Source organism: Nelumbo lutea, chromosome 7 (assembly GCF_056320005.1).
Source record: "Nelumbo lutea isolate HS-2025 chromosome 7, American lotus-T2T, whole genome shotgun sequence".
In the NCBI taxonomy this organism is placed as follows: Eukaryota; Viridiplantae; Streptophyta; class Magnoliopsida; order Proteales; family Nelumbonaceae; genus Nelumbo; species Nelumbo lutea.
The window spans coordinates 55,990,445-56,016,815 of NC_142690.1; the positions used below are offsets into that span (position 1 = coordinate 55,990,445).

At 41.4% G+C, this 26,371-nt stretch overlaps 1 protein-coding gene across 1 annotated transcript in view; it reads left to right on the forward strand.

The window, feature by feature from the left end:
* The window catches only part of GRL (transcription activator), a 161,540-nt gene that overhangs the window by 20,090 nt on the left and 115,079 nt on the right, over positions 1 to 26,371 (forward strand). Inside the window, exon 10 of the mRNA XM_088954124.1 lies at positions 249 to 293. Coding sequence (XP_088810250.1) covers positions 249 to 293 — 45 coding nt within the window. The remainder of the gene's footprint in view (positions 1 to 248; positions 294 to 26,371) is intronic.

Sequence of the window (26,371 nt, forward strand, 5' to 3'; positions counted from 1 at the left end):
TGGTGTTCTTCTATCTTCACCTTATTTGTTACCAAGACAAAAGGTTGAGATACTGGTAGAAATAGGGTAACTATATTTGTTGGGCAGGTTTGGCATAGTTTATTGTATTTCACCTATTTCCTTTGTTAGGTCACAGTTGGAGCTTGTTATTTAATTTGGTATTTTGTGGTTAATGGTTATTGCCACTTTACATGATGCTCTATTCTATTACTTACATCTGTTATTTTTGATACTTTTTCTTTTTCCAGGTTGTACTGAAAGAAAATTTAATTCTAACATTATTCAGGGATGAGGTAAATTTCTTTATTTTATTACATTGTGTTTAGTTTGGTAGAAAATTAGAGAGAAACAGAAAGTGGATGGTGAGTTCTTAAGGAATCTTTTTTGGTAATAAATATAAAAGAAAATTTCATTCAAATAAAAAAAGCCTGTCTAGCTCAGCCGGTAGAGTGCAAGGCTCTTAACCTTGTGGTTATTTTAAGCAATGAAAATTTTTTGTTACTGATAAAAAAGATTACAATCAGGAAGATTGATGAGTAATCACTCAAAAGAAAAAAGTATAATAAAACAGAAAATTACAACAATTTTAGTCACCACTGAACATTTTCCAGCTCTAAAATAAACCAAAAACCTGCCCCAAGAGACTCTTTAGACACTTTAAAATATGGTAAAATCAAAATCTATTCCAGCAGCTTGATACATCCTCGAATAAATCTTCTCCTCGCATCGTGCTTTCCCTTCAACGATCTTCTATTTCTTTCCTTCCACAATTCCCAACAAACTGCAAAAGGTATACAGCTCCAAACAACTTTTGCTTTCTTGCTTCCATGGAAGACATGCCAGCTAGCAAAAATATTGCTAGGGAAATGTGGATCCCAAGACACCAATTCAAAGAGCTGGAAGAAATAGCCCCAAATGCTGTTAGGAAAACAACATTCATGGCGTAAATGAAGCGGGTTTTTTAGGATATGGAGTGGAGAGCAGTGCAAGGAGTCGAAGGGTCTTTCTCCCCAATCACAAGATGGAGATCTCAACTAAAGATTGAAGCCAAGAAGGTGGACCTAATCTGATGTTTAGGGAGTTTTGGGGGGAAGAGAAAGCTAAAAAAATCAGCAAATGCAACATTTATCTTATACCAAAAGTAGTTGGGGCTGTTCAAGTCAAAGATTTCAGACCTATCATCTTGATTTGCAGCCCATATAAAATTCTGGCAAAGGTGCTGGCTGGGAGGTTAAAGATGGTGTTACATACTGTGGTGGGGCCCACCCAAATGGTGTTTCTGCAAGGAGGACAGATCCTGGACAGGGTTTTGATTGTTAATGTACGTGTTGACTCAAATATCAGAAATGGGGAGGTAGGGTTAATTTGTAAGGTTGACCTTGAGAAGGCATATGGGGAGGATGGGCTTCAGGGAAAGATGGAGAAGTTGGATCCTTGCTTGCATTTCATCAGTGTCCTTTTCTGTTGTTGTAAATGGAGTATCAACAGATTTTTTCAGTTCTTCAAGGGGTTTAAGGCAAGGGTGTGAAGAAGTGTTAAGTAAACTGATCATTAAAGGGTGTGAAGAAAGCTTAATTTCTGGGTTTAAGATCGGAAGGGAGGGCTTAATCATTTCACATTTGCAATATGCTGATGACACTTTAATCTTTTTGGGGGCGGATGTGGAGCAGGCTTGTTTTCTTAGAAGCATTCTGAACTGTTTTCGAATGCTGTCTGGTCTCAAGATTAACCTGGGAAAGAGTACCATGATTGGAGTGGGAGACATCCAAAATTCTGTTATTGAGGAGTGTGCAGGAGCCTTGGGCTGTCTGCTTGGCAACTTCCCTTTCTCTTATTTGGGGCTTCCAATTGGGTCTAAGGCTTCTGCTGTTTCTACCTGGCAACCTGTGCTAGACAGAATTGACCAAAGGTTGGTTGGTTGGAAAGGAAAATTCATTTCTTTTGCTGGGAAAATTTTATTGATAAAGAGTGTCCTTTCTAACTTGCCAACTTATTGTCTATCTTTATTAAAGGCTCCAAACACAGTGTTGGGGAGACAGAAAGAATTCCAAAGGGAGTTTTTGTGGAGTGTGAGGGTTGAAAGAAAGAAAGTACATTTAGTTAAGTGGGAGGTGGTGTGTGTTGGTTTGAAAATTTTAATAAATTCTCATGCAGCATAATTCACTCAATCAAGTGATTGAGTTTTTATTATTTTGGGTAAGGCCCATTCAGGGAATCATACAGATTGCTCCCTTAATTACATCTCCACAAGAAAGTAGAGAACACCTTTTGATTCTGACATGGAGAAATGAATACATGGAACAATAGGGTACTCAGAAGGAACTTTTCATTTGTGTTTCTTTTACATCAGTGCACAAGAATGAGAAGAAAGAAAAGAAAATACAATCAAGAAACTGTACAACAATACATTTCCTTCTCACTCCTTTCTTCCTGTAGTCAATCAGATAAAATTTTGACTGTAGACAGCCTTAATCATACAGAAAAGGAACTGTTGAAATAATTGATTTTATTTTGTTAGGGTCTGTTTGGATGATTAAAGCGTTTTTATTTTTATGTTATTATACTTTACTTATAGTAGGGGCACAAGGGTCATTTTCCTTCTTATTTTTTTCGCCCTATATATTATAATGAAGCTAGTGTCGTTGCTTTGTTCATAACTTGTTACCTAATCGGGGTAAACTTGACCCTCGTGCTATTCCTTGTGTTTTCCTTGGTTACTCTTTATCTCAAAAGGGGTACCGTTGCTATGATCTCACCTCTCACAAGTACTATGTCTCAATCGACGTATCCTTTTTTGAGAATCAACCTTTCTTCTCAGTTTCTCCTCAGGCGGAGAGTAGGGTTCAGGAGAAACAGGCTCAGACTCAACTACCTCCTCTACATAACCCTCCTCCATTCCGTGTCTTTCTTTGCCGCCACAAAAGCCTGTAGAGTTCAAGAGTCATGGAGCCTGGCACTATGCAACCAACATCATCGGCTTCACCGAAGGTTGCTCCTTCTCATTAGCCAGGTACACTTGCTCCTATTGATATGCTTGTTCCTCTCAATGTTGATTCCCTTGTCATTAATGATCTTGATGTTCCTATTGTTAAGAGAAAGGGTGTTATATCTTGTACCACTAATCATCCTATCTCTCACTTTGTGTCCTATGACCATATTTCATCTTCATATCGTGCATTCCTCTCCTCTGTTGACATTATCCCCATTCCTAAGAATGTGGCAGAAGCTTGATCCAAACCTGAATGGACAAATGCAATGAAGGAAGAGATTGATGAATTACACAAAAATGACACTTGGGAGTTGGTGGATCTTCTTGAAGGGAATGAACCAGTGGGTTGCAAGTGGGTGTTCACAGTGAAACACAAGGCTAATGGAACTGTTGAAAGGTATAAGGTCAAACTGGTGGCAAAAGGTTTTACACAAGTATACGGAGTGGACTATGCAGAGACTTTTGCTCCAGTAGCCAAGATGAACTCTATCAGGATTCTCCTTTCATTGGCAACAAATCTTGAGTGGGAACTTCACCAATTGGACGTAAAAAATGCTTTCTTGAATGGTGACTTAGAAGAGGAAGTGTACATGACACAACCTCCAGGATTTTGTGCCAAAGGCAGTGAACAGAAAGTGTGTAGGCTAAAAAAAATCTTTATATGGGTTGAAACAATCTCCTCGGGCCAGGTTTAGTAAGTTCCACTTAGAAGTTCAATAGATGGGGTTCAAACAATGCCAGTCAGACCACACTCTATTTGTGAAGAAAGGTGAAGGAAAAATTGCAACTCTAATTGTGTATGTGGATGACATAGTGACCACAAGAGATTGGGAGGCTGAAATACAGAGACAAAAAGTTCTTAGCCACTCAATTTGAGGTGAAAGATATAGGCCCCTTACATTATTTCCTTGGAATTGAAGTTGCCCGCTCTCACAAAAGCATCTTTATTTCCCAACGAAAATATGCACTGGATCTACTAGAAGATACAGACAAACTAGGGGCGAGACCAATTGACTCACCAATTGAACCTAACCATCAACTGGGAGACAGTCAGGGAGAGTTCTTGAAAGATGTGAAGAAGTTTCAGAGACTTGTAGGGAGACTCTTGTATTTGTCTATGACCAAGCCTGATATTGCTTATGCAGTGGGTGTCCTTAGTCAGTTCATGCACAATCCTACGACAACTTACCTTGAAGTTGTAGAGAGGATCCTTAGATACCTCAAGAAGTTTCTTGGAGCTGGTTTGCTGTTCTAGAAACATGGACATTTAAAGGTGGAAGTATATACTGATGCTGATTGGGCAGGGGTAGTTGATGACCGAAAGTCTACCAGTGGGTATTGTGCCTTTGTAGGGGGAAACCTAGTCACATGGAGAAGTAAAAAGCAAAGTGTGGTGGCTAGATCTAGTGCTGAAGCAGAATATAGAGTTATGTCTCATGGAGTTGCTGAAATCTATTAGGTCAACTGGGTTTTGCAGTTAACAACCTTATGTCACTCTATTGCGATAATAAAGCTGCTATCAACATTGCAGCTAATCCAGTCCTCCATGATAGGACGGAACACATTGAAGTAGACAAGCATTTTATTAGAGAGAAACTTGTGAATGGAGAAGTGTGCACCCCATATGTCAACTTAGAAGAACAACTTGCAGACATCTTCACCAAAGGTCTTCATCATGTGCGGCATAATGATTTGTGTTACAAGTTGGGCATGATTGACATTTATGCTCCAAATTGAGGGGGAGTGTTGAAATAATTGATTTTATTTTGTTAGGGTATGCTTGGCCGATTAAAGCGTTTTTATTTTTTCTGTTATTGTACTTATAGTAGGGGCACAAGTGTCATTTCCCTTCTTATTTTTCGCCCTATATATTATAATGAAGCTGGCGCCGCCAACATTGTTCCATTGCCTCTAATCCTTCTCCTTTCTTCTTCTCTTCTTCCTCCTCTTCTCTTATCTTTTCTTCTCTTCTCTTCTCTTGTTCTTTATTCTTCCATCGACTTTATTGTCAAGAGGAACCGTAGTCAATCAAACTGAATATATGATTGTAGACAGTTTCTATCCCTGTGTTCTTCATTTTCATTTAAAGGGAACCATAATCAGCCCTTGAGAATTAGACTGTAGATGGTTTAATCCCTAACTTTGTCTTGAAAGAGGCACCATAATCAACCAAGTAGAGGCACTTGGTTGTAGATGGTTTATTTCCCTCTATTTCCTTTCTCAAAAGTGAAAATAAAAGAGAGAGAAAGAAGGATACATAGCAGAAGACATATATAGGAAGTATTCATGAAGAGGATTTTCCTTTTCCTACCTGTATTAGTGAAACTTCTTTTCCTTCCCTGCCTTCCCTTGAGCACTTCTCTTTTCTTCTCTCTTTATCTTTACTTTTCTTAAAAATCTCTTGAGATAATTTTCCCTGAAGAGTGTTTCCATTCCTTTCTAGCTTCCCCTTAAGGAGCTTAAATAGGGAGTGGGGTAGTTATGTAACTACCTCCTCCTCCTAAGTGAAGGACACCTGTCCCTCCCACTTAAAGAGAGGGAACTCCCATACGGGATACTTTTTTATAGTTTTGATAGTTTGGCTAGCAGACTGGCCAACCCACTTATTTGGGTTATTAAATTATTAAATATTATTTTGATTAAAAAAATGCCTTCAACAGTGTGCAAGCCTAAAAAGAAGGGGGTCTTGGAGTGCAAAGAATGGGGGTCTTTAACAAAGCCTTGTTGGGAAAGTGGGTGTGGAGGTTTGGTAGAGAGAGGGAGGCTTTGTGGAGGAGAGTTGTGGCTGGGAACTATGGGGTTGTGAATCTTGGGTGGGATTCAAAGGAAGTAAGACACTCTTCTGGGGTATGTGTGTGGAAGGAGACAACGAGCTTCAATTCTTTAATTGTTCCTCACTATTCTTGTAGAGCAGGGAATGGGTCCAGCATTAGATTCTGGGAGGACAACTGGTCTGGTTTAGGGAGGTGTGAAATCTGTCCAAGGTTGTACAGATTGGGTCGGAAGGGTGTACCTATTTCGGATTGTTACGAAGTCTCAAATGGTTCTGTGGTATGGAGCTGCTGTCCAAATTGCAGTTAGTGGAGATCAATCCATCAGTTGATGATAGCAGGTGGTTGAAGGATTGCAAGGATGGGAAATTTATAGTCAAGTCAATGTACCCAATTTTGATCGGAAACATGGTGGAAGCTGATCCAGTCCAGGGAGTTTGGGGGAAACCTGTGCCCCCAAGAGTGGAAGCCTTTGCTTGGCTGCTAGCCAAGAGGTGTATTCTGACTTAGGACAATATTAAGAGCTGAGGCTTTCAATTCCCAAGCAGATGTATCCTTTGATTATCTGGAGAAGAAAACATATTGCATTTGTTCTACAGGTGCAGCTTCATTTCCTAAATTTGGTCCTATTTTTTCAAGCTGTTTAAGAGGGACTAGTGGTCAATTTCAGACCAGGCTGAAACTTTTGGATGTTGGCCAAGAGTTCAGGGTGGTTCTAAGGTCAAGATTTTGTGGACCTGTATTCCTTTTGCAGTGTGCTGGGAATTTTGTAAAGAAAGAAATAAAAGAATCTTTGATAACAAGGAAAAAAGTTGGGAAGAGGTGGTGGCTCGAATCAGTTCTTCAGTCATAGGTTGGGTGTTAATCCTGCCAGATTTTCAAGGACTATAGAAAGAAGATTTTGGGGCAGACTTTTGGAGCTCCTTGAATGCTTAATTTCTGGTTTTCTGATGTATTTTGTTTGTAAGTCTGTTCTGTTTTGTCTGACTGTTTCTTGTGGGTGACCTCTTGCCACCTATGAGCTGTAAACTCTTTTAGTAATAAATTTTTTTTCTTTATTTATCTTCAAAAAGATTTAAGCCAAGAAGGTGCTGCTAGAAGAGGATTAGAGCAAAGGAAAAATTATGTTAAAGATCAAAGACGAAGGAAAAGCAACAACTTTTTTGATTGGAGAAGTTACACAGTGGTTGAAAGGTTTCATCAATGGGGCACTATTCTCCATCAAGAAAGTGTGGTGGAAGAGTTCTTTGGAGGTGTCAAGAAGAAGGTACCAAGTAGAGCTTAAGTGGATCCAGAAAGGTTGGTTTGTGGTGGTGCCTGAATTCTTTGGATACAAGAAAAAACAACTTGTTTGTATCCCAGAAGGAAAACAAGGTTTAGTTTGGAAGCTGATGATGCAAAACTTACATGGCTCTCTGTTGAAAAAAGAGGTGGAAGCGACCAAAAATCCCGAGTCTGGGGATTAAGAAAAAAAAACTAAACACTTGGAGCCCTCCTTGGAATTGAGCGGGACAGGCGAGAATAGGGGAGAAGCAAAAGATGTTTCACAATCTGAGAATCAACAGTGCGTTACAGTAAGTAATTCCATTAAATTACAAAAGTTGTTGTTGGACAGTGACAGAGAAGGTTGGGAGGAGAGGTGGATTGTTAAGACTGCAAAGAAGGTGATAGATTGGGAGAGTATATTGGAAGAAACCAAATCTAAACTTGAAGATCTTTCTGAAGTCTCTATCTTGCCATGATGAAAGAAGAGCCTTACTGGACATTGGGGATAGGGGCGATTGGTTTTTACACTGTATAGGCTGGTTTGAGGCTAGTGTTGATTGAAAATTGGTCCCTTCTTGTAATAGCCAGGACTTGGATGTTGGAGCTTTTGAAATTAATCTGTCTGGTCTTCCATTCAACTTTGAAAGGCATCCTGTTTCGAGAAGATAGCAAAGTCGTTGGGTGGTGTTCTGCAAGAAACTGAGACTGATAATCTTCGAGTGGTGAAGATTAAGGTAGAATATGTGAAGCCAGACCACGTTCCTTGCTAGATTGAAGTTTCTTTTGATGTGTCTTGGTACAAGGTGTGGATAGGATGGAACCTGAAGCGTCGTTGTGGAGATTGAGGCGAGAGGTTGAAGATGATGTTGAGTTGGCAAGTGGGGAGCCTACATGGAGGTAAAAGAGTGGTTGGTGAGAAATCCCTGACAGGAGATGCATTTGTAGAAGGCAAACAGTTGGGAGGAGGGAATAAGTTCAAGGTTTACTTGGGAAAGGAAGATAATTTAAATAAATTTGAATTCAGCAGGAAAAGGGTGGGAAATCCCTCATGTTGAAGTCATAAAGATGGGGGCCATATCAGACTCAATAATGGGTTGTATTCAATTGGGGGGGGGGGGGTTAAGGGCTCGGGTAAAGTGGGAGCTTCCTCCAAACCAGTTGGGAGGAGCCTGGCCTTTTTTTTAGCAACTTGCTCAAGATTCCCAATGAGCTGGCTAGAAGGTGGTTTCACGTGACTTGACTGGTAATCACATGAAGATTGTTTTTCTTAATCAATAACAGAACTTTCAATAAATAAATAAGTAGAAATTACAAAGGACATAGTGGGGAGAGATAAAATATCTTAACTCTCCCCAAGAAGAGCAAGAACATAAATTACAATACAGCCCTAAACATTTGATCCCTTCTCACCCCTTGTTTTTCTAGAATTTCCACAAATGCATCTATACTTCTTTTCACCTGTATTGTAACTAATGTTCTTGCTCTTCTTGGGGAGAGTCTTCTCACCCCTTGTTTTGCTCAAATGCATTTTATACTTCTTTTCACCTGTTGAATCTGAATTTCTAAACCCCTGGTTAACCATTTGAACTCCCTTCCCTCATTAGAGTAGAAGATCAAGACTGTAATCTGTCTTGAATCCTAAAAGGTTTTAGGTTTGAAAACAGAAAAGAAGATGAGAGAAAAGGGAGAGAATAGAAGAGAAGCAAGAGAACACAAGTTACTGAAAGGAGGGACAGATTCTAACAGATCTGCTGCCGCCACTCTCTTAATATTTATAGGTTTATGTTTAGTACATGATGAAAGGACACATCTGCCCTTGGTACTTACATAATAAAGAAACTAAATAAAACTGAAATAAATAACAGCTGAATTAGCAAACTGATTCAAACTGACACTACTATAACTAAAACAAATACTGCTGTCCTACGAACACAGTGGGGACCACTGCAGTGGGGCCCACATCAGTGTTCTCTACACTCCCCCTCAAGTTGGGAGTAGATATCTATCATGCCCAACTTGGATAGGTCTGTCTCTAACTTCTTCCTCGGTACAGCCTTGGTGAGGATATCCGCGAGCTGCATATTGGATGTGATGTACGGAAGACACACTTCTTGTGATATAACTCTTTATCGCACAAAATGTCGATCAACTTCGATATGTTTAGTTCTGTCATGCTGCACTGGGTTGTGGGCTATATTAATAGCTGCCTGATTATCACAATACAACATTAAGGGCTTTTCATAGTCAATACCCAACTCTTCAAGTAGTGACCTCAGCCATAAGATTTCAGCCACTCCATTAGCCATTGGCCTGTATTCCGCTTCAGCACTGGAGCGGGAAACAACACTCTACTTCTTACTCCTCCAAGAGACAAGGTTACCTCCCACAAGGGCACAATATCCAGAGGTAGACCTTCTGTCATCACCACTTCCAGCCCAATCGGCATCTATATAGACTTCCACCCTCATGTGATTATTGTTCTTGAGTAATATACCTCTACCCGGGCATCTCTTCAAGTATGCTAATATTCGTTCTGCCGCAAGAAGATGAGAAGTTCTAGGGGAGTGCATGTACTGACTGACAACACTAACTGCATAGTTGATATCCGGCCGAGTGAGACAGAGATATAGAAGCTTTCCAACCAACCGTTGGAACATAACTTTGTCCTCAAGAGGGTCCCCACCCTCTGCACTAATCTTGTGATTTTGTTCGATGGGTGTATCGGCCGGCTTAACACCCAACTTTCTAGTTTCCGCCAACAAATCTAGAACATATTTTCTCTGAGAGATAAAAATCCCCTGCTTGGATTTAGCAACCTCAATATCCAAAAAATATCATAGTGCACCAAGATCTTTTACCTCAAACTCTTGATGAAGGAGCTGCTTGAGAGACTCAATCTCATGACTGTCATTTCCTGTCACCACAATATCATCTACATATACTCCTAGTAGTGTTAGAGAGGACTCCATGTTTTTGATGAATAGTGTATGATCTGACTGGGCCTGTACATAACCAAACCTTCCAAGGGCTAATCTGAACCTATCAAACCAGGCTCTAGGTGACTGTTTCAAACCATACAATGCCTTGTTCAGTCGGCAAACCTTCTTACCTGTCTCTGTATCATAGAATCCAGGAGGCAACTGCATGTAAACCTCTTCTTGTAAGTCTCCATTCAGAAAGGCATTTTTAACATCCATCTGAAACAGGGGCCAAGAATGATTTGCTGCAAGGGATAACAAAACTCGAATGGTGGTCATCTTGGCTACTGGGGCAAAGGTCTCCAAGTAGTCTATACCATAAGTCTGAGTGAATTCCTTTGCAACCAGCCGGGCTTTGTATCTTTCAATAGAGCCATCAACATTATGCTTCACAGTGAATACCCATCTGCATCCCACCGGTTTCTTTCCTTTTGGTGGGTCAACCAGTGTCCAGGTATTATTCTTCAACAGGGCATCCATTTCGACTTGCATTGCATCTTTCCATTCTGGAACCGATAAGGCTTCTTGCACTGTTCTTGGAATAGGGACATCGGCAATGGAAGTGAGATAGGACCGGTAAGATGGTGATAGACGATCATAGGATAGGAGCTGTGAGATGCTGTGAGCTATAGAAGTGGTGCAATGTCGTTTCCCTTTGCGAATGGCAATAGGGAGATCAAGGTCATCCACAGGAGGGGAAGTGGCAACAGCGAGAGGTATCTCAGTAGGCTCTAGATCTGGAGCCACAGAAGGAACTGGATCTGGCCGGGACTGCGAAAGACTAGGATCAACCTGCCTGCATCGCCTGTGATAGACTCTCAACTCTGGCTCCCTCTGACCACCCTTACCACTACAACCTTCATTACCTAGTGGAATAGGTAAAGGAACAACCCCACTTCCACTCTCACTGCTGAAAACAGCCCCACTTCCACTCTTACTGCTCTCCCCCTGAGGAGAAACCCTAGGATAGTAGGGTGTCTCCTCAAAGAAGGTGACATCCATAGAGACAAACCGTTTCCCTGAAACCGGATCATAGCAGCAATAACCCTTTTGAGTTTGTGCATAACCAAGGAAAATGCATTTGGAGGCCTTAGGTTCAAACTTGGAATGATGAGGCCTGAGAAGCTGGACGAAACAGGTACAACCAAAGGTTTTAAGGGGAACAATGAACAACTCCTTGTCTGGGTAAAGAAGGGAAAAGGGGGTTCTCATATCAAGGACCTGGGAAGGAACTCGATTAATGAGATAAACTGCCGTGAGGATAGCATGACCCCAGAAGTGAATAGGTACATTGGAGGTAAACATAATGCTTATAGCCACCTCCAAGATATGCATATTCTTCCTTTCGGCAACGCCGTTCTGCTGTGGTGTATAAGGGCAAGTGCTCTGGTGAATAACTCCATGGCTACGAAGGTAGGAGGTCAATGGTTGAGCAAAGTATTCCTTTGCATTATCAGATCTGAGGACTTTGATTTTAGTTCTAAACTGAGTGAGAATCATCTGATGGAAGTTTTGGGTCAGAGCAGAAACCTCATCCCGAGAACGCATAAGATATACCCAAGAAAACCGGGTATGGTCATCAACAAACAGTAGAAAATATCTGTACCCACCCATAGAAGAGATATGATATGGCCCCCAAACATCAATATGCACAATATCAAAAGGGAAATTACTCATTTTATTACTTAAAGAATAAGAGGTTCTACAATGTTTGGCAAGCTCACAACTACTCTCATTACTTAAAGAATAAGAGGAAACAGACTTTTCAAAGACTTAAAAGACAAATGACCTAATCGGTTATGCCAAAGCATAACCGAACTCACAAACTGGGAAACAAAAGACTTCTTATCCACTGACTCCTCCCGTCGGGTACTCTCCCCAAGCAGATAGGTCCCGTTCGTCTCACGGCCAGTTCCAATCACCTTCCTTGTCTCCAAATCCTGAAAAACACATCGGTCAGGGAAAAAGGTTACTGAACAGTTCATGTGTTTGGTAATACTACTAACTGAAAGGAGGTTGGTATCAAGCTTAGGAACTTGCAAAACAGAAGATAAAGAGATAGTGTCCGATAACTTGATGTCCCCCTTGCCCGAAATGGGAACAAGAGAGCCATCAACAATTAATACTCTATCTCGGCCAGAGGACAAGTGATAAGAAGTAAACAAAGATGGCAAGCTAGTCATATGGTCAGATGCACTTGAATCTATTACCTAGTAGTGATCAGTATTACCTGGAGCTGAAGGATGGTAAGCTAAGGCTCGAGTACCTGAATGTGCAAATGCAGATGTAGCAGGAGTTGATGGGGACTGGGATGGCTGAGCTGAACTTCCAACATCCTTTTCCAACTGTATGAGGGCAGCCCGAGCAGCAGCTAAAGTCTCCAGGGATGTACCTGATGAGGATGTTGAATCAGTGTTCACTGCCATATGAGCATTACCCTTCTTATTTCCCAGTTTTGCTGTGACCAAGTGAGGATGTAGCTTCCAACAAGTATCTTTTGTGTGCTTGGGTTTCTTGCAATGTTCACATACCAGATCCCGTTTATCTTCCTTCTTCCGGTCCCTTTCTGAGTCACCCCCTGGCTTGGGTTTAATAGCTGTCAAGGCTGGGAAAGAAGGCTGAGGTTGCATCATAACTTTCCTCCTGGTCTCTTCACTATGCACCAAGGAATATGCTTGAGAAAGGGTCACACTATCTCTTGTGAATATCTGTTGTCGCACAAGGTCATATTCTGAATTCAAACCAGCCAGAAACTCAAATACCCTATTCGTCTCAACTTGTTTTCTGTGAGTTTGTGCATTTTTGGGACTCTCCCACTCAAGGGTCTCCAGATGATCAATCTCATGCCACAAGGATTTCAAGGTAGAGAAGTAGACAAAAACTGGCTTCTTTCCTTGTTTAAGGCTGTTCACCTCACACTTCAGTTCATAGGCTCTGGCAACATTGAGGGGTTGGGAATATGTTTCTTTCACAACATCCCATATTTCTTTGGCTGTCTTTGCCCACAAGTAATTTCGGCTGATATGTGGCTGCATGGAATTACACAGCCATGCCATAACTAAATATTTCTCTTGAACCCACTTGGTGTATATTGGGTCCTCCTTGGAAGGTTCTTTCACATCTCCCAAGAGGTAACCCAGTTTTCCCCTTCCTCCAATAGCCATCATGGCTGATTGTGCCCACTCCAAATAATTCGACCCATCAAATCTCATAGTTGTAATCTGAAACCCGGTTTCAGATACATTACCATGAATGTGGTTTCCAAAACTACTATCTCCCTGACCCTTGAACTCCATCTTTGATCAAGATTCAGTGGCTACAAACTGTTAGAGCAATTATACCAGAAAACAGAGTCAAGGAAGTAAGTCTGAAAGCTGATCCGAAACTGATCTGATCTGAAACTGATCTGATCCGATCAGAAATACCAACACAAAACCGATCTGAAACTGGTCTGATCCGATCAGGAATACCAACACAAAACTGATCTGAAATCAATCGCCTATCAATCTGAGATGCTGTTCTCTGAAACCACTACTGTGAGAGCAAAAATAGGGTTTCAACTGTAGGTTTGAAGAAAATTAGTGATCTGAAATCACTAAAGTGCTCAGCTGCACTCTCCAAGCAGTCCGCACCAGTAGGACTTGTCGTCGGGCACTGTGAAACCCTAAAAACTAATCCCCTTTGAAGAGGAGGGTTCGACCCAACAATCAAACCCTAGACACAAACTTAATCACAGTTCGGCAAGCCAAACCCTAGAGCAAACTTCTCCTGGTAATCTCCAAGATTCAGCCGTCGAAAAACTTTTTCAAGGCTTCCAGCCCTAGCTAGTTCTCATGTGATCGGCTGGACTAGATACACTGGAGAAGCCCTGGATAGGCTCTGATACCAAGTAGAAGGTCAAGACTGTAATCTGTTTTAAATCCTAAAAGGTTTTAAGTTTGTAAAACAGAAAAGAAGATGAGAGAAAAGGGAGAGAATAGAAGAGAAGCAAGAGAACACAAGTTGCTGAAAGGAGGGACAGATTCTAACAGATCTGCCGCCGCCACTCTCTTAATATTTATAGGTTTATGTTTAGTACATGATGAAAGGACACATCTGCCCTTGGTACTTACATAATAAAGAAACTAAATAAAACTGAAATAAATAACAGCTGAATTAGCAAACTGACTCAAACTGACACTACTATAACTGAAACAAATACTGCTGTCCTACGAACACAGTGGGGACCACTGCAGTGGGGCCCACATCAGTGTTCTCTACAATTAGCAAACTTCCGAAGCCCGCTGTGTTTCTTCTGCAACCAGCCTATAACCAACTTCGAATCTCCTTCATTAACTTAGTACTTACCTTTGAATATTCAGCTCCTTTGTCTTCTTTGAGCCTTCCATTAATGCCACAGTCTCAGCTCTAAGAGAATTACCTATCCCCATGGGACCATAATACATTGAAATTACTTTCCCATCCTTATCCCTGAATGATCCACCTATTCCTGAAGGCCCCAAATTACCTTCACTGCTTCCGTCAAAGTTTAACTTAATAACCCCAGAAGCCGGTGCAGACCAAATAGAACTAGCAGTTGATTGGACTGGTTCCGAATTAGCCACTTCCTTCCCATTGTTAATCAGCATATCCGTAGTGACATCAACAAACAGCTCCTAAGACTTTGCCTATTGCACAGATCTAAGAGTTGCTTCAATGATGGCTTCTTAATTCCTTTACTTTTTAGAAAAAATTCGTTGCATTCCTTTCTTCCCATATTGCCCATCCCTTTTTTTTGACTACCTAATGAAAGAAGTAGCGAAAAAGCCTTATATATTTGGCGGAGGGGTCCATTTGCAACCTAACGAAGAAAGAAACCAATGACAAATATCAGAAACAAAAGGTAGGAGATTAATAAGTGGTAGCAACTTCTCTCCATTAGCCTTGCATAGGATGCATTGGTTATGGGATAAGCACCAATTAGGCCTTTTCCTTTGGAGTAATTCACAAGTGTTGCATCTTTCCAAGAAAGCTTTCCAACAAAATGATCTAATCTTGGGAAGGATTGATTTACCCCACACTTCCACTATTTGGAAAGGTTTGGACATTACTGTTAGAGGATTGCACCAAGGTTTTGAAAAAGGAAGTACACGAGAATTCACTGGAGGAAGTCCCAAACTCTACTTTCCCCCTTTGAGGGATCCAACACCACCCCATTTAGAATCTAGAGCCAGTCCATTACATTACCAACTTCTGAATCCCTAAGGCCTCTTCTAAGACCTAAATCCCAATCAAACCCAAAGTATGACTCATGAAGAAAACTAAAGAGAAGAGAATTGAGGGTTCGACAATGAGGGTCTGAGAAGAGGATTTTCGAACTCTACCTCTCTCAGCCCCCTAACACTGTTTTATTAGAAATATTTGAATAATTACAAGGGGGCCCTTAGTTGGGCAGGAATTTACACAGAACTTAATATTGACAGGATGGACCCAGAATAAGGCCTATTACAGAAAAGAAACATAAATAACAAGAAAAGAATAAGCAACCTATGGGCCATTCGGCCCATCTTCTCTACACTCCCCCTCAAGCTAAGCATAGATGTCAATCATGCCAAGCTTGCTGGTATCATGCTGAAGTTTTGCCTTGGGAATGCCTTTGGTGAGAAAATCTGCCAACTGTCCTTCAGATGTGATGAAAGGAAGACACACTTCACCCGAAGAGACCCTTTCCCTAATGAAGTGTTGATCAACTTCAATATGCCTGGTTCTATCATGTTGCATTGGGTTGTGAGCAATGTTGATGGCAGCCTGATTATCACAGTACAACATCATTGGCTTGTCATATTTAACTCCAAGTTCTTCCATCAAAGATTTTAGCCATAATAATTCAGAAACCCCATGTGCCATGGCCTTATATTCTGCTTCAGCAGAAGACCGAGCAACAACCGATTGTTTCTTGCTTCTCCAAGAAACAACATTACCAGCTACCAAGCTGCAATACCCAGAGGTAGATCTTTTGTCATCAATGTTCTCAGCCCAGTCATCATCGGTGTAGGGTTCAAGTTTCATATGACCATGCTTGGCAAACATAATACCCTTTCCTGGGGAGCCTTTCAAATAACATAGGATTCTCTCTGCAGCTGCCATATGAGTGTCTCAGGGAGCATGCATGAATTGGCTAATGCAATTGACTGCATATGCAATATCTAGCCAAGTCATGCATAGGTACAAAAGTTTCCCAAGAAGTCTCTGAAAGATCCTTTGTCTTCTAACAATGTCCCTTCTGAGGCTGAGAGTTTATGACTCATATCAATAGGAGTAGCAACTGGTCTAGCACCCATCTTTCCAGTTTCAGAGAGTAAGTCAAGAACATACTTCTTTTGGGAGATAAGAATCCCGTCCTTGGATCGAGCCACTTCTATGCCAAGAAAGTATCTCAATTCCCCCAAATCTTTAATCTCGAACTCTGTATGTAAAAAAGATTTTAGATCATGAATTCCTGAGTCATCATTACCAGTCACTACAATATCATCTACATACACAATGAGGTATGTTTGCTGAAATAGGGCTGTCGAATGAGAGAAGAAGAGGAGAAGAAGAAGAAGATATGAGATGGGCGGCAGAATAATCCTCAGCCAGCCCTAATCTACTATATATAAGGACATTACATAATGTTACATGAATAGACAAGAATGCCCCTGATTAGTGATGGGACACCTAGTCAAAATAAACACTAAATAAGATTAGGCCCAATAACTAAGGCCCAATAACTAATGACTTAAGACCCAACAAAGATAAACATACAAATTAAGACAGCTGAACCAATACTCCCCCTCAAGCTAAGCATGGATGTAGCTAGCCCTTTAGTCAGAACATCTGCAATCTGCATCTCGGCGGGAGTATAAGGAATGAAGAGTTCTCCTGAGACAATTCTTTCTCTAACAAAGTGACGGTCTATCTCAATATGTTTCGTTCTATCATGTTGCACTGGGTTATTTGCAATGTTGATGGCAGCCTTGTTGTCACAGTACAACCTGAGAGGACACTCAATCTTTATTCCAAGTTCACCAAGAAGGATCTTAAGCCATAAAAGTTCAGCAACACCATGAGCCATGGCTCGGTATTCGGCCTCTGCACTAGATCTAGCAACCACATTCTGTTTTTTACTCCTCCATGTAACTAAATTTCTTCCAACAAAGGTGCAGTACCCAGAAGTAGACTTCCTGTCCCCAACAGAACTAGCCCAATCTGCATCAGTATATCCTTCAACTTCAATTTTGCTGTTTTTCCTGAACAGAATCCCTTACCCCGGGCAAGACTTCAAATATCTGAGGATCCTTTCCACAACTTTCATGTGAGGAATTTTAGGAGTGTGCATGAACTGATTGACAACATGTACAGCATAAGCAATGTCAGGGCGAGTGTGGGACAGGTAAATCAACTTCCCCACCAGCTTTTGGTATCTTTCCTTATGAAGGTAGTCCTCTCCTACTGACTCCTGTAGACCATGATTTTGTTCTATTGGAGTATCTGCTGGCCTACACCCCATCATGCCTGTCTCTTGAAGAAAATCAAGGATGTATTTCCGCTGACATATATAGATGCCCTCTTTGGACCTTGCAACTTCAATCCCAAGAAAGTATCTCAGTTGGCCTAGGTCTTTGATCTCAAATTCAGCAACCAAAAACTCCTTTAGTCTTTTAATCTCTTCCTGATCATCCCCTGTAATTACCATATCATCCACATAGACAAAAGTGCTGTAAGTTTGCCATTTCCCTTCCTTATGAATAGGGTATGATCTGCCCCACTTTGAGTGTAACCCCCTTTCTTCATGACCCCACATAGCTTCACGTCCAACTGATGTAGCTCCCATGATAAATTTGCAGCTAATGATAATTGAACTTGGATTGTGTTGAGTTTTGCCACCAGAGCAAAAGTTTCTTTGTAGTCAATTCCTTCTTTTTGAGTAAACCCTTTTGCTACCAGTCTAGTCGTGTACCTCTCAATGGACCCGTCCTCCCTATGCTTCACAGTGAACACCGACTTGCATCCAACAGTGCCTTTCCCTTCTGGTAGATCCACTAATTCCCAAGTCCTTGCTTTCATTAAGGCCTTCAGTTCTTCGTCCATAGCCTCTTTCCATTTTGGGTCAGATATTGCCTCAGAATACCTGGTAGAAACATGCACAGAAGAGAGAGCTGACACAAAAGAACAATAGCGAGGACACAAATGTGACTAAGACACAAAATCAGCAATGGGGTGTCTGATAGTACAAGAACGAGTAGACTTATGAAGGGCAATAGGAAGATCCAAGTCAGAGGAACTGATAGGATTACCTTGAGTTTCTGAGACAGGTTGATCCGAGTCCAATTGGTTGCTGTCATGAGTTAGAGGACCCTTCTTCCTTCTGTTGTAGGTGATTCTGATATCTCTTTGCAGCTTGCTGGAGTCTTCAGTAATATTTGCAACATCACTAGTAGTAGCTGATACAATGGGTGCCTCACTAGATTCACCCGGGATACCACAACTAGGTGGATCAGGAGGAGAAGATGGAAGGCCTGAGGTCGAGAGAGGTACAAAGAATAGGGAAACAAAAGAATCCTCTTCCATCTCACTAGTCTCCCCCTGAAGAGGATTCTGGGAAGAATGAAAATAGGATTGAGACTCAAAGAATACCACATCCTTTATGACATTTTTTCTTGGTGACTGGATCATAACACTTGTATCCCTTATGAGTAGGAGAGTACCCCAAAAAGATTCCCTTTGTAGCCCTAGGATCCAATTTGGTCTTCTTCGCATCCTTGACATGTATAAAGCATACACAACCAAAGACTCTCGGTGGAAGAGAAAAGTCATAAAGATGAGGGCAAAGAACAGAGAAAGGAGTTTTCATCCCCAATACCTTGGATGGCATTCGATTTATCGGATATGATGCAGTAAGGATTGTTTGAGACCAATAGGTTTTTGGAACTTTGTGCTGAAATAGTAAGGCTCGAGCAGTCTCCAATAGGTGCCTATTCTTGCGCTCAGCAACCCCATTCTGTTGGGGGGTACTAGCACAAGATGACTGATGAATCATTCCAACATCCTCCATAAACAGATTCAAGGACCTTTCAAAGTATTCTGCAGCATTATCTGACCTGAATTGTTTGACCTTCATACCAAATTGTGTTTCAATCATTTTGCAAATTGTCATGGTTACCCGCGACACTTCTTCTCGTGCTTTTAATAAGTAGATCCATGTACATCGAGAATAGTGATCAATAAAACTGATAAAGTATCGAAAGCCATCAACAGAAATAATAGGAGAGGGGCCCCAAACATCAGAGTGGACTAAGTCAAAAGAAGCTCGAATTTCATTACTCGAAGTTGAATAAACAGTTCTACATTGCTTTGATAGTTGACAGACTTCACAAACTAACTCTTGACTTGAAACACCTTTGAATAATTCAGGAAACAAAACTTCCAAAGATGAAAAAGGTAAATGACCTAGCCTAGCATGCCACAGATATAACCTAGCTATTGACTCCACATTGGACTGACTACAAGTAGCAGATGTTTGCAAGGCCGAACTGATGTCTGCATCAAGGTAGTAGAGACCTCCACACTCATGACCGCTCCCAATCGTTCTCCTTGTCAATCTGTCTTGAAAGACACAATGAGTAGGGAAAAAGGTTATGCTACAATTCAAATTTTTGGTAAGCTTTGAAACAGATAAGAGATTTGAAGAAAGATTGGGAACATGCAAGACAGATTTGAGTGAGAGGTCCTTGCTTAGGTCAACCACTCCTTTCCCAGAGATGGTAGATAGAGAACCATCAGCAGCCCTCATTTTATCTTGACCAGACATTAAATGATAGGAAGAAAATAGAGAAGACATGTGTGTCATGTGGTCAGTTGCACCAGAATCAATAATCCAAGAGGCAGGATCAATAGTACTAGTTGCACTAAAGGCAGAGACAATACCTGATCTGGCAAGGGAAGAGGATGGAAGAGAGTTGGTCCTTAGATGGGCTAGGGCCCCGCTAAGTACCTCTACCTCATCGGCAGTAAAACCCAAGGACCCGATTCGGGGGGAATTAGTAGTCTGTCCCATGGAAGAGGAAGTAACTGTAGATGAGTGTTTTGAACCATCATCACTTTGACCCGTAGCCAGATTCACACTTGCAGATTGACCCTTCAGATGCTTCTTATCTTTCCTCAATGCAACTGGCTTCAGATGCGGATGGAGAACCCAACAGGTCTCTTTCACATGCCTTTCCCCTCCACAGTGGGTGCACTTCAGATGTGTCTTGTCAGAGTGCCTGTTTCCCCTTTGATTTGTAGAGATTAGGGCCGAATGCTCCACAGACTGTTCATCTAGTTTCGTTTGAGTATCAACCTGCATCTCTTTTCTTCTCACCTCTTCATTCCTCACAAGGTAGTAAACATGATGTAAGTCTGGCATTTCACCCCTTCCCAGAATTTGGGACCTTATGCTCTCATATATAGGATCTAAGCCAGCCAGAAACTTAAATGCTCTACTCTCTTCAATTTGTTTGTCATGCTTTTCCTTGTCTCCGGCACTCTCCCAATCAATAATAAGGTGGTGATCTAACTCTTCCCATAGTCCTTCTAGTGTAGCAAAATATGTTGCAATACTCATATCTCCCTGCCTCAAGGCAGCAATGTCTTGATTCAGTCTGTAAATTCTGGCATTATTCTTTTTTGCCCATAGGTTTTAGAAACTTTTTCCCATATCTTGGCAGCCGTGGAGAAATGTTGAACAGTCCTAGTTACTCTTAGAGTCATTGAGGCAAGTAGCCAGGACATAACTGTAGCATTCTCCTTGCGCCAAGCTGCATATTCAGCACTCCCCACTTCTGGTTCCTTCTTCTGCTCGTCCAAGTAACCAGTGAGTTCCCGGGATGTGATGGAAAGCAAGGCTGAGACCGACCATTCCCTGAAGTTGTACTCATCCAACAACACACTTGTGATCTGTAGACTGTGTAGATTTGGATTCTCCAGATTAGGAGACCTCCCACAAGCCCTCATCTCTAGAAGACACTTCCTCGGATATGGAAGACATCTTCACTTACTCGTAAATGTCAAAACAGTAAACGCAATATATAGTGAACTGTTTCACACTTACGGAACTTGCTGCACTGTAAACTCAGTCCTGAGAACCCGACGCAGAGCTGAAACACCGAGTACTACACTGCACACTGTGCCCTAATCACTGCTGTCACAGATTATACTCTGTTGTTCTACCTTCTGTTGTGTTCTAATCACTGCTGCCGCAACCTGCAACTTGCTGTGTTGGCTTCTACTGAGTGGTAAGCACTGCTATTGCAGGTTATAACCTCACCCACGAACAGTTCTAGGACTGCTAAGATTAGTCCTTCCGCCTAGATCTGTTCTACATAGATCTATCTTAGCCGAATGGCTACAGTCTGCTGTACTGCGTCTATTAGGGCATCAGCCTCTGGGTCTACCTCCCCTTGGGCCCTACAACCAAGGGAAACCCTAGATGTATGTCTAGCTGTGTTCTACGACCAACCCTAGGGTTTCTTTGTAGCAACCAAAAAAAAAAGAAAGATGAGAGAGTTAACTACGAGTAGAGGAAGAGGCGGCTGCTGTAACTAGTCGAAAGATTAGTGCTCTGATACCATGTTTGTTGAAATAGGGCTGTCAAATGAGAGAAGAAGAGGAGAAGAAGAAGAAGATATGAGATGGGCGGCAGAATAATCCTCAGCCAGCCCTAATCTACTATATATAAGGACATTACATAATGTTACATGAATAGACAAGAATGCCCCTAATTTGTGATGGGACACCTAGTCAAAATAAACACTAACTAAAATTAGGCCTAGTAACTAAGGCCCAATAACTAATGACTTAAGACCCAACAAAGATAAACATACAAATTAAGACAGCCGAACCAACAAGGTATACTGCCAGAGGTCCACTCCTCTTCACAAAAAGAGTATGATCGGACTGTGTTTGCACATAACCAAAGTTAACAAGTGCTGTTCTAAATCTCTCAAACCATGCTCCAGGGGACTGTTTTAGTCCATAAAGAGATTTTTTCAGCCTGCATACCTTCCCTTTCATATCAGTTCCATACATCCCTGGAGGAAGAGACATGCAAATCTCCTCATGTAACTCACCATTCAGAAATGCATTCTTCACATCCAATTGTTAAAGGGGCCAGTCAAAGTGAGCAGATAAAGATAGAAGAACCCTCACAGATGTCATCCTAGCAATAGGTGCAAAAGTCACTAAATAATCAATCCCATATGTCTGTGTATAGCCTTTTGCAACCAGCCTGACCTTGTACCTTTCAATGGTGCCATCAGCTCTGTATTTGATAGTAAAGACCCATTTGAAACCAACGGGATCCTTCCCTTTAGGCAAATCCACCACTTCCCATGTGTCATTCTTGTGTAGGGCATCGATTTCAGATCTCATAGCATCCCTCCATTTTGAAATCTTAAGTGCTTCTGACACAGACTTGGGAATAGGATGAGAAGCAACAGAAGAGAGATAGGCAAAGTATGAAGGTGAAAGCAAACTGTAAGAAAGGTGCTTGGAAATGCAGTGTGCAATGCACTTCCGTTTTCCTTTTCTTACAGCAATGGGAATATCAAGGTCAGGAAAGGATGAATCCAAAGGTGCTAAAACAATATCTGTTGTCTCTTCTGTGACTGGAAGTGTATGAGGCTCATGTGTTGTAGGAGAAACTACCTGCACATTTCTGGATCTTTGCCTGTGATACACCTTGGGATTGAGGATAGGACGAGGGGGTAGAGAACTGGGACAAGGAGAATGGAGCGACTGATCCACCCTTGATTCATTTGAAGGAGAGGTAGACACATCAAGAGACTCAACAGGGACAGAAAGTGGAAGAGCAAACACCTGTGTCAAATTCTCCCCCTGTGGTCTGGAGATGAACCATAAAAGGGGGAAAGCTCATCAAAGGTGACATCCATTGAGACATACCGATTGCCAGACTTTGGATCAAAACAACAATAACCCTTCTGTGTGGGGGAATAACCAAGGAAGATACACTTTTGTGCTTTGGGTTCAAATTTATGCCTTTGGACACTTGGAACATGTACATAACAGGTGCAGCCAAAGACACGAATAGGAATAGGAAAAAGATCCTTGTCCGGATGAAGAAGAGTGAAGGGAGACTTAAACCCCAAAACCCTGGATGGCATGCGGTTTATAAGGTAGGTAGCAGTAAGTACAACATCACCCCAAAACCTGGTAGGAACATGTGAGGCAAATAAGATACTTCTTGCAACTTCAACAATATGCCTGTTTTTCCTTCAGCAACCCCATTCTGTTCTGGGGTCCTAGCACATGAGCTTTGATGAATAACCCCCATGTCAGAAAGATAGCAGGATAGGTTTTTCTCGAAGTATTCTTTTGAATTGTCCGATCTGAAGATCTTAATCTTGGTATCAAATTGGGTTAGAACAAATTCATGGAATTGTTTTACAAGTCTTAGAACTTCATCACGGAATTTCATCAGGAATATCCAAGTGACCCATGAAAAGTCATTAATAAACAGGATAAAATATTTGTAGCCACCCATGGAGGGTAAGTGGTAAGGTCCCCACACATTAGAATGCACAATATTAAAAGGAACATAAGATCTTTTATTGCCCAAAGGATAATTGCTTCTACAATGCTTTGACAATTCACAAGACTCACAATGTAGACTGGACAGACTAATTCCCTTAAACAGTTCAGGGAATAGATGACTCAAGGCAGAAAAAGACAGATGACCAAAACGATATTGACACAACATAATCCGACTAACAGACTCTGAAGAGATAGATCCAAGAGCAACATTCCCAAGATGATCAGTGCATTGTTCCGGAGTATTAAGCAGGTATATTCCGTTCGCCTCATGGCCACTCCCAATCACCTTCTGAGACTCCAGATCCTGAAAATCATAGTAGGAAGGAAAAAAAAGTTACACAACAGTTAAGTGACTTGGTTAAACTCTTCACAAACAACTGATTTGTATTTAGTTTAGGTACATGAAGGGCAGAAGGTAGGTACAAGGAATTCGTAGCCTTGATGGTTCCTTTACCAGAGATAGGGGCAAGTGAACCATCAACTAAAGTGATTTTATCATGTCCAGGAAGTAAGTCATATGAAACAAACAAGGTAGACAGATTGGTCATATGGTCAGAAACACCTGAGTCAATAATCCAAGGAATCTTGAGATTACCTGAAGAGGTAGCATGATTGACAGAAGCCCTTATACCTGATTGAGCAAATGCTGAAGTAGTAGAATTTCCTGAAGGGTTGGAAGGAGAGGTCACATCACTCAGCTGACTGATCATCTTCCCAAACTTTTCATATTTTGCTCTCATGGCTGCCAACTATGCAGAAGTAGACATCTCTTCACTATCTGGCCCGACAGCTACATTTGCATTTCTTGATCTTTTACTATCATGTTTTTTCTGAAACCGAATGGGAACAAGATTAGGATGTAACTTCCAACACTTGTCTTTGGTGTGCTTCGGCTTTTTGCAGTATTCACATATAACTTCTTTCTTTCCTGCGCCACTAGAAGTTCCAGCATTACCCTTAGGTTTGATCCCCATATTGGCAAAGTGATCATTAATATCAGCCCCTTGAACCTGAACAACCCTTCTGCTCTCTTCACTACTCACCAATGCATAAACTTGTGACAAAGAGACACACTCCTTGGAAAGAATATTCTGTTTTGTGATATCATATTCCGGGTTTAGTCTAGTTAAGAACTCAAAAACCCTGTTCCTTTCAACCAATTTTCTGTAGGTCTTTGCATCATTGGTGGTGTCCCAAGTTACAGCTTCTATTAGGTCAATATCTTGCCATAGGGACTTAAGGGTTGAGAAATATACAGCAAGAGGTTTCTCTCATTGCCTTAAATTCTTTACATCACTTCTCAATTTATATGCCCGGGCCACATTGAGTTTTGGGAATAGGTTTCTGCAACACTGTCCCAAATTTCCTTTGCGGAATTCATCCATAGGTAGTGTTGACTGATTTGTGGCTGCATTGAGTTCACAAGCCACCCAATGACAGTGTAATTTTCTTGCATCCACTTCTCGTAGGATGGATCATCTTCTGGGGGAGCCTTCTTACTCCCGGAAATGAACCCCCACTTTCCTCTACTACATACATGAATCTTTACTGATTGTGACCATGCCTGATAATTAGTTCTATCTAGTTTAACTATGGTCACAGTCAATAAGGAGTCACTTGGAGTCCCCTGAACCAGTCCATATTCAGCACTACTTTTGTTTTGAAACTCTGAGGTGTACATCATGTAAACACTCCAAATATGATTTCAGATGACTTCTACAAGTATACTGAATAAGGACAAGCAAGAAAAGAGTTCAGCCGACCACAAGAAGGCAATACACTGAGTTCAGCATGTAAACACTCCAAATATGATTTCAGATGACTTCTACAAGTATACTGAATAAGGACAAGCAAGAACAGAGTTCAGCCGACCACAAGAAGGCAATACACTGAGTTCAGCCTTCAAGAAGTAAAACAGAAACTTCTAGATACTCAACCAAAGTACCCTTTTCAAACACAGTGTGGGCAATAGAGACAACCCCACTGTCAAGAGAAGAAAAGCGTCAAGAACAGTTCGTACAGCGCCCCCAAAACAGCCAGATATAAGCAACAATCCACAGCCTTGTTACAGGGATGTTTCGGCTGTTTGACAGTCCAATAAGGAGTGAAAAACAGCCCAGAAATTTCTGGGTTAAACCAAATTCAATGGCAGCCGAAGGTAGTACAGAACAACCAAAGCTTTCGGACAGTTCAACAGTCCAAACACGGTCGAAAGCAATATAGAACAATCGAAAGAAAACTGAACACAAAAATCTGAGTACAACTTGCAGTTTTGAACCATAAATCTGAGTACAACTTACAGTTTCGAACCAGAAGAAAACTGAACCCAGAAATCTGAGTACAACAGAACCGAACTGTTCCTCTTCCCCTTTTTCTTTTCTCTGATTCTTCCTGGCCACCGAACCACTTCTCCAAGAGATTCAAGTCTTGGGCACTTCCAATGAGCTCAAAGAATCAGGCAACACGAGTCAAGCTTCTAGCCCTAGGATACTGAAGTTCAGGTATGCTTTGATACCATGAAGAAAACTGAAGAGAAGAGAATTGAGGGTTTGGCAATGAGGGTCCAAGAAGAGGATTTTCTAACTCTACCTCTCTCAGCTCCCTAACACTGTTTTATTAGAAAATTTTGAATAATTACAAGGAGGCCCTTAGTTGGGCAAGAATTTACATAGAACTTAATATTGATAGGATGGACCCAGAATAAGGCCCATTACAGAAAAGAAACATAAATAACAAGAAAGAATTAGCAACCTATG